This window comes from Nyctibius grandis, chromosome 27 (genome assembly GCF_013368605.1).
Source record: "Nyctibius grandis isolate bNycGra1 chromosome 27, bNycGra1.pri, whole genome shotgun sequence".
NCBI lineage: Eukaryota > Metazoa > Chordata > Aves > Nyctibiiformes > Nyctibiidae > Nyctibius > Nyctibius grandis.
The window spans coordinates 3802926-3815138 of NC_090684.1; the positions used below are offsets into that span (position 1 = coordinate 3802926).

At 56.3% G+C, this 12213-nt stretch overlaps 1 protein-coding gene across 2 annotated transcripts in view; it reads right to left on the reverse strand.

Annotated features, from left to right (window-relative positions):
- Positions 1-370: 370 nt before the first annotated feature.
- GRM4 (glutamate metabotropic receptor 4) overlaps positions 371-12213 on the reverse strand; it is a 58780-nt gene continuing 46937 nt past the window's right edge. For both annotated transcript variants that reach the window (XM_068419289.1, XM_068419290.1), the window contains exons 8-11: positions 11519-11655; positions 10006-10941; positions 4363-4609; positions 371-1244 (exon numbers count right to left, since the gene is read on the reverse strand). In XM_068419289.1, the coding sequence (XP_068275390.1) occupies positions 1195-1244; positions 4363-4609; positions 10006-10941; positions 11519-11655 (1370 nt within the window). In that variant the 3' untranslated portion in view covers positions 371-1194. The remainder of the gene's footprint in view (positions 1245-4362; positions 4610-10005; positions 10942-11518; positions 11656-12213) is intronic.

The window sequence follows — 12213 nt, forward strand, 5'->3', positions numbered from 1 at the left end:
TAAACTATAATTTGGTTTGGAGAGTTTTCTTGGGTACTATTTTTCGGTAACAGCTCCATCCCTCCAGCCTCAGCCCACACCTTGAGGAAGAGCAAATGAGAAGGAATCAGCCCTTTTTGCCCCAAATCCTGCACCAAGCCCTGAGCGCTGGGGCAGTATAGGGACAGTGTGTGCTCGGGTGATGCTGAGCTCTCCTCTCCCTGTCCCATCCCCTTGCAAGGACCCCGTTTGCAGCAGGATGGCCTGGAGAGGAAGGACATGGAGCCCCATCCTGTCCTGGAGTACTTGGCCACCCCAAACCTTCTCCAGCACCCAAAACCAAGTCACCTCCCGGAGCCTGGAACGAACAGTCACCAAGAGACAGCAAACGCCGAGTGCAAAACCATGGTCTTTTATTAGAAATCTCCTCGTATAAAAATGATCATGCTCTACACAGTCATCGAATAATTCATAAACATCCAGGCACTGAACTTTGTATTTTTTTTTGTGTGTTTTTGTTTTTTGACTGGTCAGTACATAAAGCAGACATATTTCAATCCATATGGTCATCACATACATTAATTAACCACCTATAGAAATCAGCACTTTGAACACAGTCTAGGTTTTATTTTATTTTGTTGTCTGTTTTTTATTTAAATTTTATGCATTTTTATTTATTTTTCCTTGTTGCAACATACAGAATTTGGTAGGATACGGGTGAGAGAGTGAAGAGGGACGGAGGAAGACAGGAACAAAAGAAAATGGAGGATTTTTAAAAAAAAAATAAAGAAAGAGAAAACAGAAGGTTCTGCACAACAACAAACAATCTCACAAATTCCAGAAAAGGGAAAATGTTGGGTGTCTTTTTTTTTTTTTTGCCAAGATACAGAAAAAAAACCCCAAAGACTTGCCGAAGTCCGTCACCTCTTCCCCGCACGACATCTCCCCTGCTCAACCGTTCCTCTTCCTCCGTGGGGAGGCATGCATTGTCACGGTGGTCGGTGGTTTATTTTTATTGTTTTGTTTAGGTTTTTTGCTGCTGTTGATCACCATCTTCCCTGGGAGCTCTGCTCAGCAGCCGGGCCAGGAGCGTGTCCCCCCCGCTGCCACCTCCCCGTCCCGTTCGGTGTCCTGCGACGAGCGATGCGCCTCAGCTCCCTCCCGCGCCATGGCATCGCAGCCTCCCTCTGCACCAGGCAGTTGCGATCGCTGGAGCTAAATCGCGTGGTTGCTATAGCTGACGTAGGTCTGTTTGGTAGCCAGTGCTGGAGAGAGAGACAAACCCCACGTGTATCGTTAATGAAGCCCACCCTCCCCTTCTGGCTCCCTTCCCCTCACCCTGACCTGGCCGTCATGCCAGGAGATGCTGGTGGGGACACGACACGGGGTTTGCTCATGGATCCGGCCAGTGCTGGCACTTGGGATCATTCCCTGCAAGGGTGCTGAGCCGCGGCAGAGGGGCTGAGCCCCATGGCAGCCCTTGGGGGCTCTCTAGAGAGAGTTCATCCCCCAGAGAGACCCCAGGACGTGACATGAACCTCGGGGCATGTGTTCTCAGGCTCCCGTTCGCTTCCCTCAGCGACCTCTTATAGACAAACCCGCAGGTGGTCCACGTTCCCAAAAGCTCAGCTTGGCCCAGCCCTGCAAGAGCACGATTTGGGGTCCACGCTGGGCGCCCCACAGCCCTGCACATCGCTCCGTGGCAGCTGGGAGCAGAGCAGGAGGGCACAGGCAGCGGGTGGCACAGAGCCAGGGAGCCCTGGGCCCGTGCTCGGGTGCTGGAGGAGAACACGTGTGCGAACCTGCTGCCACCTTCCAGCTTCCCCAGCCCTCAGGACGGGGTTGAACACACAAGTAGGGGAGGCAGCGATGGCTACAAAGCCACCACACGTCCCACACTGACACCGGGGGAGCCGCAGCAAGGCCCAGAGCCAGGAAAACGCCAGACAGCGATAAATCCTGCCGCTCCTCGCAGGGCCGCACCGCTGCCTTCGGGCTCGGAGGCTGCAGCGCGTCACTTGGTTTTAGCAGCAGCCAGAGCTCAGGGAGAGGTGGAAGCGGCAGCTTGCAATGCCCTGGCTCGTCTCAGCGTTTCAGCCAGGCACGATGCTCTGCGGAGATCCCACCATGAGGTCCCCACGTGCCACGGGGCTCAGCAGACACGTGGACGCCCTCCAGCCAAGGACACGGACAAGCACTGGGGACACAGAGCAAAGCCCAAGACACCACAAGCAGCACAAACGTGTCCTCTGCAGAGACCCACCCCACAGCAGCGCGAGGCGGGGACGCCCAGCAGCTCTCCCTCCATCTCAGCGCCTCGCTGACAGATGAACCTCGCTGCAGAGCTCAGACTGGTATTCCCAGATAACAATTAGATGGGCCATAAGAAATTAGAGCTGACAGAGCTATTTGTTAGCCGCAATGTTTTCATAGCCAATCTGCCCATCTCAAAGCCCTGTGAATTATTTATTCCGTTGTTTATTTAAGGATACGTGACCCACCAGCGACAGAGTGAAAAACAGCCCCTCGGTCCTGCACTGACAACCTCACCGTGCCTCCTGCCCCCAGCACCAACGCCGTGCCCGGCTCCCCGCCTTGGCACACCTCGGGAGCACGCTGCCAGCCCCCTTTACCCCGAGCTCCTGTATTCCACCCATGAGACACATCGGAGCTGAGATGCGGCAGATGGGAGGCTCAGCTCTCCCTGCTCCCTGCACGTACAATCCTCAGAGGCTCCTGCTGCAAGAACCACGGGGGAGAAGGATGCTCAAGGCAGTGGAGAGCATATGGGAATGTTTGGGTTCAGGTCCTGGACGAAGCGCTTGCTGCATGCGAGGCTCCAAGCCCCACTGCAAAGAGGGTATTGGCCCTTTGTGCTAGCAGAGCCCGGGCCAGGAGCTGCGGTTGGCTGGAGGGAGACAAGGTCACACACGCCGATGCTCCTGCAGCATCACAGCCTGTGACCCTGATGCCATGGGGAGTCTGGGACCCGGTGGCTAGCCAGGACAGGGCTGGTGTGCTCCTAACAAGCCTTTACCATGGGGAGCCCACAGATACTGCGTGCAAGGGTGGGGGTATCTCCTGCACAGACAAAATGGGGGTGACAGAGGGACCCCCACCCACTGCCACCTTGGGACAGGGCCACAGACCACACAGATCTGCAGTAGCGGGTGACAAAAGCCACCTCCAGCACGGGCGGCGAGGGTGGTCTGATGAGGCAGCTGCCCTTCACGACGCAGAGAGGTAGATGGGAGTCGATTATGCAGAGAGACATCGTGTACAGAGCTACTGCCAGCAAGAGCCATTACACAGAGCGATGTGGATACGGAGGTTACACGGAGATGCCAAGGGATATTAAATAGCTCAGGCTGGAAAGAGAGCAAGCGTGGGATTACAAAGACAACCACGGCTTTCCATGGAAATGCTGTTTGCTCTCCATCCCACTGACGCTGGAACCCAGAAGCTCCGCTGGTACATGAGGAACATTTGTATTTCCGCAGGGTTTCCTTCAGATTTAGCCCAAATGGGATTTCCCTCCTCAAAGGACCCCAGCAGCATTGGCTCCAACCATGTCTTCCTCCTGCAAGGCTCTGGTTTTGGAAAGCCAAATGCAGAACAGGCACGCACCCACTTTCCCAGGGTTTCCCAAGCCTCCAGTCCCTCTTCCCAGGGGAGGTTGATGGCTCTGTCCCTGTGTCAGCCTGAGCTCCAGCCTGGCCCCTGGGAACAGCAAACACCTCTCCCCATCAGCCACACTGGTGCCTTTCCAGGAGCAGCTCCAGGCTGACATTAGGATCCTTCTCCAGGTGTTCGAGCGGTTTTCCATGTGCCCCAGCCAGCATCTCGCCCAGAAGCGGCATGAGCGTGTCCACAGCATTATTTCCCTGCCACCCACCCAGCAGCATTTCCCAGGGGACAATGCAAACAGGCCAGCGGAGGGATGGGAGCGATCCCGGTCAGAGGGAGGCAGGACACGTCCTGTCTCAGCTACGTGGCTGTGGTGATGGAAAACAGTGTTTCTTGGGTGGGAATAAATTAGCTGTCCCCTCGCCGAGAGCCAGGAAGCCCTACTCATGCCTGGGCTGGAGCACAGATAACCAGAGCACTGTTTCCTCCTCGGGGTGGCTTTGGGCACGGCGGGGAGCAGAGTGACCCCAAACCCCTGAGGTCCATCCCTTTCCCACGCCGCCCTCGCTCCTGGGGGATGGTGGGCCAAGCCATGGGGCCGGAGGGAGCCGAGGTGTCCCTTTGCCAAGGAGCAGCACTGTGCTCATGGAGGACAACAAGGCTACGGCCCCCCGGCGAGCCAGGGCTTTGGGCTTCCCAGCACCGTGTCGGTCCCCAGCAGGACCAGCTCCCCAACCCCGTGGGAAGCCACATTACCTTGTGTTTCCAGATTTTCACAGAGCTCTGATTTGGCCTCTCCATTGGGGCGGAAACCTGCCTTCTGAGAGAACTTGTTGGACATGGTGGCGGCCGTCACCACCGCCTTGAGGCTCCGCTTGCGCTTGGGGACGTTCTGCTCCGGGTGGAAGAGGATGATGTACACTTTGGGCATGTAGAGCATGCCCAGGGACACCGAGGCACTCAGACTCACCGAGATGGTGAGCGTCGTGGTCTGGATGTACATCTGCAAGACACAAGGGCAGGAGCTGAGACCCACCATGGCTCTGTAGGATCCTGAAAGGGTCAGCTGGGAAAGGAGGAGAGGGAACAGGGGAACATGGAAACGTTGGGGTTAAATGAAGGGGTTGGAAATGTTGGCAGTATTGGATCTTGAACATCAGACTCGACTCGTTGCATGGGCCAAGGTGCACCCGGAGAGCCCTTCGGCTCACTTTTGCTGTTTCCCCTCCTGCAAACACGGGGAGGTTGTGCCAGTGCCCTGACCCCCATTTTGGGACCCTGGCACAGCCTCCCTGTGCCAAGCCCTCCCAGCACGCCCTCTTCACCCTCCCTCTCTCCTCCCCAGCACTCGCAGCACACTCCATCAGCCGCAGGGTGGGAGCTCTGATGCTGCGGTGATGGGCACAGCGAGGACACCCTCTCCCAGGGCACCCCCCGCTCCCCCATCTCCTTTCAACAGGTAATTCCTGTTCCCCAGCTGGATCTCTGAGCCGTTGTCATGTAAGTCACATATTACACACCGACGTTGCCTTTCTGCAGTCAAAACTAATTTCACGCTCACTGTCCAGGACTAACAGTGACAGATGTTTTGCGAAATGAAAGCCCATTAATCTGACTGTAGAATAATCCATTTTTCTATGGGAAGCGTTTGGCAGGCTCCTCGCAAGCCAGGCGCATCTGCAGCAGGCGGCAACGGGAGGCAGAGACCCCCCCTCCCTCCGCTCATCCCCACCTCTCGCCCCCGAGCAACACGGGGGGCCGGGTGGGCAAACCCCTCCATGAGCATCCCAGCTCCGTCAGCATCCCTGCTCCCGGCACAGGGCTCCATCCTCTCCTCCACCTCACACCTCACTTGTTGGGTCCCTCCAGGCTGAGCAGGGAGAGGCCGCTGGGTCTTCAGGTGCCTTTGAAAGCACCTTTTTTTCTTTCCCAGCTGTGCTCAGACACCAGGGCTGTTTTGCATGTTGCTAACAAGGTTTTTAGAAGGAGGCTTAAGGCAGTTTCTGAACTTTACGCCATGGCTCACAGTGTGGTGTCCAGTGTTCCTTCTGCAGCTGTTTCCCGCATGGTATTTAATGCTGTGCAAGGTGGTAGGACCTGGAGGAGCCAGGGGAAGCCTGGGGGGTGCAGCATCAGCGAGGGCAGGGGGTCCCCACCTCCCCAGCTGCACATGCTTAACTTGGGGGCTCAACTTCTGGAGCCAATAGAGCAAAAAGGTGACCAAGGACAGCAGCTGAGCACAGAGGCCCTACACGGCCTCCTTGGGAGAAGGTGAATCGAGGCAGCTCCAACCCATGAGCGAGAGCCAGTGGGAGGCAACAGCTCTGGACCTGCAGGTCCCAGGTGTAACCATGCAAAGAAACATTTCACTCTCTTCTCCTGCTTCAGAAACAAATGCACGGGTCCAAAAGTGTTTCAACTCAACCCAAAATGAAAAAAAAAAGCAACAAAGCTTGTTCTGAGTCAAGCAAAAAGTTTTGTTTGTTCCCAGAATAAAACCTATTGCTGTCACATGCGCTGGTTTGTTTGTTCCACCTTCTCTCTGTATGCACGCACAGTCAATCCAGGCAGTTTTTGGAAATAAAAATGTCATTTCATCAAGGAAAGTCAAAACATATCTCTGTGCCAGAATATCTGCTCTTTTTTTTTCCCCTTTATTTTTCCCCCTGAAATTCTCCAGACGTTACCGCCGGTGTCCTGGACTGCAAGGACCAGACTTGCTGGCATTGAGGGCAGCGCTGGGACACCAACTCCAGCCACCCCAACCCCTGTCCCAGGCACTGGCACAACTCGTCTCAGCACCAGCGTGACACCCCGTGGGACACGGCTGAGGCTCGGCAGCCCTTCACCTCCCCAGCTCCCCTGCCTGCCCGCCCTCCTGCTCCTCACCAGATGCCTTTCGGAGGAGCATCACTTCACAATCCAGAAATTTCCCTACTCCCTGCCTCTGCAGCGACTCCCACCCGTGCCTCGGGACTCGGAGGCGTTTCGGCGAAGAGGGAGAGAGCAGCTGAGCTCAAGCTCAGACACGACGTCTCGGTGCACGCTTCCCCCCACACGCCCAGGTTGGGGCTCCAGCTCCCAGCACCGCCAGGAACCCCCCTCTGCCAAGACCCCACCTGGCACCGGCTCCAGGCTCCCCACGCTCCCCCAAATCTCTTCGCCCTCCTCAAACCCCTGCGACACTTTTGGGGTCTCACAGGGCCACCGTGGCTACCTTCACCTGGAGGATCCATTTGCCAGAAGCAGCCCCGTTTTCTTCAGCCCGCGCCAACCTCGGCGCCGTTGCAGCACGCCGCAGCGAGCCCCTTTCCAGCTCAGAGAGAAATATTTTTAGCCTGGAGTTTAAGCACAGCCGTGAAGCACTGCACAGTTCACCTTTTGCCACATCAAAAAAAAAAATGACCATTTCTCACAGTTTTGATTCCTACTCTCTTAATTGGTTTCCAACCCAGGACCCCACTTCGCCCCTCTGTTAATGACACTCGAGCTTCCCCCCGAGCCGTGCGAGGTGTGCGCTGCGGCTAGAAAAGGAGTTACAGCTCCCGGTTCAGCGGGGTAGGATCAAAGAACACAGCTTGTCTCTGACTCAGGGTGATGACGCTGCAGTGAGGGACCGCAGCAACCCTAAATGACCCCAAGTCCCCAAGCCCAGCGCCGTGCTCAGCCTTTGTCCCAGGGCTGGATGAGCCCGTCCTGCCCCACGGGGTGTAGCCCAGGCGCAAGGCACAGCCCTGCACAGTGTGGGTTTGTCCCAAAGCAAATCTCTGCCATTAATTGGCAACACCCACCCTCTAAATCCAGGCCTGACCCAGCTACGAGAGATTTCGCACCGCTGCAGGTGCCAGGGAAGGGAAAACCAACTCAACCCTCATCCAGCGCTGCTAAACAAACCACTGGACAGTCCTTCTCATTCCTTCTTCTCTCCCTCTTTTCCCTCGCTGAAAGCAGATGTGATAAACAGAGAAGCAGACAAAGACACCGCTGTTCAGCTGCCGCCTTATCAGCGCAGGAAATTGTCTCTTTCTTTAGATCCTCTGTTATTGCTATTTCTGTAATCCGCTGGGATCGGCAGGGATAAGAGGTTCTTTTGAGAAAAGGCTTGGGGGACTTGTTATAATAAGATGCCACCTCCATGCAAAGTTGTAGGCACGAGGTAAAGCGAAATAAAATAAAAATGAGGATTTTTATCCAGCTCCACCTGACCATGAGGCAGCCTTGGCCGCAGGCTCAGATGGGGTCGGGGCAGCGTTTGGGGGTGCGGGTCTGCCCCGGGGCATCCTCAGGGCTCGAGTGAAACTCCAGCCGTGCTCTATGGGGAGAGTGATGGCCCGGCTGACGCTCCTGGCTTGTCTTTTCCCAGGTGTGCTGACCCTCCCCAGAGCCCAGCGGGGCCTCGGTCCCGGCAGCAGTGGGGGAAGGCGAGGGGACCCCTCCCTGCAGCAGCCTGGGGATGCCCTGCCAAGGGGCAGCACGCGCACCACCGCGGGGTGACACCAATGCCAACACCTCCAAGTTTTCATCCAAGGGACATGCTCATGGCCAGACCCTCTGTGCAGGCTGTGTAACGACACCTTTTTTTGACCTTTTTCTCCCCAAAACTGCAAACCAGCAGCTAAAGCATCGAGGCAGTACCGAGCACCCGATTCCTCCGGCTGCCCCTTTGAGCGCATCCATCACCCTTCAGCCACAGCCTGGAGACAGAGCTCCCATCCCACGGCAGCACGGCCGAGCCAAAACACCCCAGACCCCTCCTGGGATTGCTCACGGCGGCAGCAGGCTTGGAAAAAGAGAGCTGCGTCCAAGGGGAGTTGGGAACATCACTTTTTCCGCCTCTAATCAGCTTGTTAGCAGCCTAATAACAGAGAAGCCCTGTACATTACAAGCCCCCAAAGTGAGGCACAGCCTATTGTCGAATTGCTGCTTGACAGCCAGCTTTCGGCAGCCCTAAATTATCCCATGACAAGCTGCAGTGAAGAGGTGAGCAACCTTGCGCATAATCTACAATCATTATCATTTCCATCTTTATTACCCACAGTATGCTGAGCACATTAAGGAGGCTTTAAGGGAGCTTTTGTTTTGCAATAATTTCTTAAAAAACCTGCTTTCTTGTTAGTATCTCCCCTGCCATCTCATCAAAATGGAAATGCTACAAAAGGCTCCATTTATTTCCTTTAATTCCCCTTCACATTTGCAGCCAGCACGGGCTGGCTTGGTAGAGACTTTTTTTGGTTGAGCCAAGGTTAAAGGTGCCTGTGAGACCCGGCCTCCTCCAGCTCTGGGGTTGGATGTTCTGAGCTGAGACACGTGTGAAACTGTGGTGTCCACAGCAAAAAAAATCTCCTGGTCTTTCCCACCAAACCCTTTTGCAATAGGTGTTTCCAACAGCTGTGGCTTCAGCAGCTCAGCATCACGGCGGGGACACACGTGGGGGTAAATTATCACAGTTGTGATGGGTCCAGAGAGGGAAACCAGGCAGTGGGGCACCCCAGGGATTTCCAGGGAGCAGCAACACCGAGGTTTATCTGTCAGAGGCAGCTCCGGGCTGGCAGGCGTGAGCTGGGCGCATTTAACATAAACATGATTCTTGTTTTGGCTGGCAGGCAAAGGGGGTTTGGGGCTCAGTCAGGAGAGTTTTTTTCCTTCTTTGTTCTCGCTCCCTCTCACTTGAGCATGGAGCTTCATCCAGGCTGGCCTCGCTCCCGCGGGTACCGGCACTGGGACCACCCTCCACACCAAGCCCGGGGGGCCGAGGATGAGGAGGAGGGAGGAGAGGCAGGTTGTTTTATAGCACAGATCCACCTCTGGGATTGTCTGGGCTGGCCTCGTCTACACTGTGTGCAGAGCTGCGTTCAGAGTCGAGGGGTTGCTCTACTCCCTCTTTTTCACCCTTGCCCTCTGCTCCTTCCAGCTCTCAGGGATTTCAGAGGGCAGGTCCATCTCTCCAGCCTCCATCACTGGGAAAAGGAGCCAGCTGGGCAGCGCTCGGTCCCTTTTCCATGCAGAAATGGTGCTCGTGACACCTGGATCTGCCTTGGGGACTCGTCCTCCCCCAGCCCACACAGCAGCAGCCTGTGTTGCCCATGGCTACCCTGTCCAGAGAGCGGCAGGGGCACCCCCGGGCACAGAAAACCGGAGGGAGAGGGAGGAAATGAGACAGGAAAGCCAGGAAGGGAAGAGTGAGGGAAAACACATGGGAAAAGGAAAATGGGGTTGGAGGCAGCGGTGTCTGCTCCCTGGGAGAGCAAGAGGTTTGCAACCAGTGCTTCCCACCAAAATTCCCAGGCCAGCAGGACCACAGAGAAGCACCCTTCCTTGCTTAGGACACGTCAGCCTCTCTCAGCCCCCTTCCCTGCAGCCCATGGGGTCACCAGCCAGACCTCTCCCCTCCTCCCTTACCTTTTCCGCTGACTGCGACGTCCCAAAAAATATAGGGATGAAGGCTAACCACACAATGCAAGTAGTGTACATGGTGAACCCAATGGGTTTGGCTTCGTTAAAGGTCTCTGGGACCCCGCGGGTCTTAATAGCGTACACAGTGCAGGTGACCATGAGAAGCATGCTGTACCCAAGCAAACAGATGAGGGAGAGGTCCGAAATGTCACATTTGAGGATGCCCCTGGCAAAGTGGGGGTTTGTAGTCCGCTGGTCCTCGTAGTCAATGACAGAGTGGGACGGGTCCACGATGAACCAGATGCAGACGCCCACGAGCTGCAGCGAGATGAGGCTGAAGGTGATGACCAGCTGGGAAGCGGGGCTGATGAACCGGGGGGCACTCACCGACTTCTTGCCCTGCTCAAAGATGCGGTAGATGCGGTTGGTCTTGGTGAGCAGGGCGGCGTAGCTGATGCTCATGCCGAGCCCGAGGAAGATGCGCCGCAAGGAGCACGTGCTCAAGTCGGGCTCGGCGATCATGAGGAAGGTGGTGGCGTAGCAGAGGAAGATGCCCGTCAGCAGGACGTAGCTCAACTCCCGCCCCGATGCCTTGACGATGGGCGTATCGTTGTAGCGCACGAAGGTGATCACCACGAAGAGGGTGGCGATGATGCCCACGATGGCGATGAAGACGGGCACCACAGCCCAGGGCGAGCTCCACTCCAGCTTGATGATGGGGATGGGGGTGCAGCTGGTGTGGTTCTCGTTGGGCCGCTCGTTGAAGCGGCACCGCTTGCAGTGGAACTCGTCCAGCTGGTACTGGTAGCCGTCGCAGCGCTCGCAGTGCCAGCAGCAGGGAATGCCCTTCACCAACTTCTTCCTCTCGCCCGGCTTGCAGGGCAGGCTGCAGATGGAGCTGGGGAGCTGGCGCCCGCCCCCCGGCCACAGCATGCTCTCCACCTGCGGGGCGAGATGGCACCAGCCCCGCTGATGCTCGAGCTGGGCATCTGTCAAGCATCCCTGGGGCACAGAGCGATACCCCACCTCTGCTCGCGGTAGTGTGGCCTGGTTCCAGCCCCTCACACCATCAGTACATCCCATGAAGGAACCCAGCCCTACCCAGCCCAGGGACAGGGAGGCAGCGAAGCTCTCCTTCAGCCTTTTGGGAAGATTCAACACCAGAAACCCAAACCAAAGTCTCTCCTTCCCTGGGAAAACCCCCTCTGCTCTCTTCTGGCTTCTCCTCCCCTTAATAGAGCTGCAAAGTTGGATGCCCAGAGCCCAGGGGATATAGTCACAGACGCTGATGGTGGGTCACCGTGGCTGAACCACACGTGTGTACTCAGGGGACATCCTCCCCTCTGACCTCCCCCCAAGTCTGGCTGTCTAACTTTGCACCCAGGAGCTCCCTGGCTCCCAGTTGGGTTTGCTACACCCTACATGGCCTCAATGGGTGCAGGAGAAATCCGCAGGACCTTCCCCTTGGCACAGACCATGCACAGCCACGCCGCAGGCACCAGCCAGCCCCCAGCCTTACGTTTAGGTGGAGGTGGTCAGTCCATTGCCCAATGACTTTGTACTCAGGAGTGGAGTTCCTGATCTGGTACTGGTAGATGTCGTAACGCCCCGGCGCGTCTCCGTTCTCGTTGAACGTCACGGGAGTCCCAGCAATGCCTGCGAGAGAGGGAGGGCTCAGCACCCACAGCACCCAGCAGCACGGGGTGCCCTTGGGGGACGATGTCAAAGGGGACTCTGGTTTGATGCTTCCCCCTTGGCGTGGGGTTTTCTCACTGTTGGGAGTGCCGCAAGCTGCCAGGACAATGCCAGCGTGGGCACAAGGTGGAGGAAGCAATTGGGGAAAAGAAAACCAACCCCAAACCTGAGCTGGTGCAGGGACCTTACAGTATCGACCCACCGACCCCCCTGGTTTACCACTTCTTTTAAGAAAGGTGGGAAAAAAAGCAGCTTTAAGGTTAAATCAAGTGAACTGTGCAGATAAACACTAATGAAAGGAAGGAAGAGAAAAATCAAGCAGGAGGGAAAAATAAATAAAAGAGACACTGCAAAGGAGATCACAGAGTGGAGATAAATAGAAGTAATACGGAGGACAAGCCAGAAAATGTTTATTAAGGAGATAGAGCAGAGGAAAAGATGCGTTTCCAGAGGAGATCTGAAGACAGACAAGGACACAGCGGCTTGATTCAGCGGGACCTCGGCCAGCTGTGATGGGAG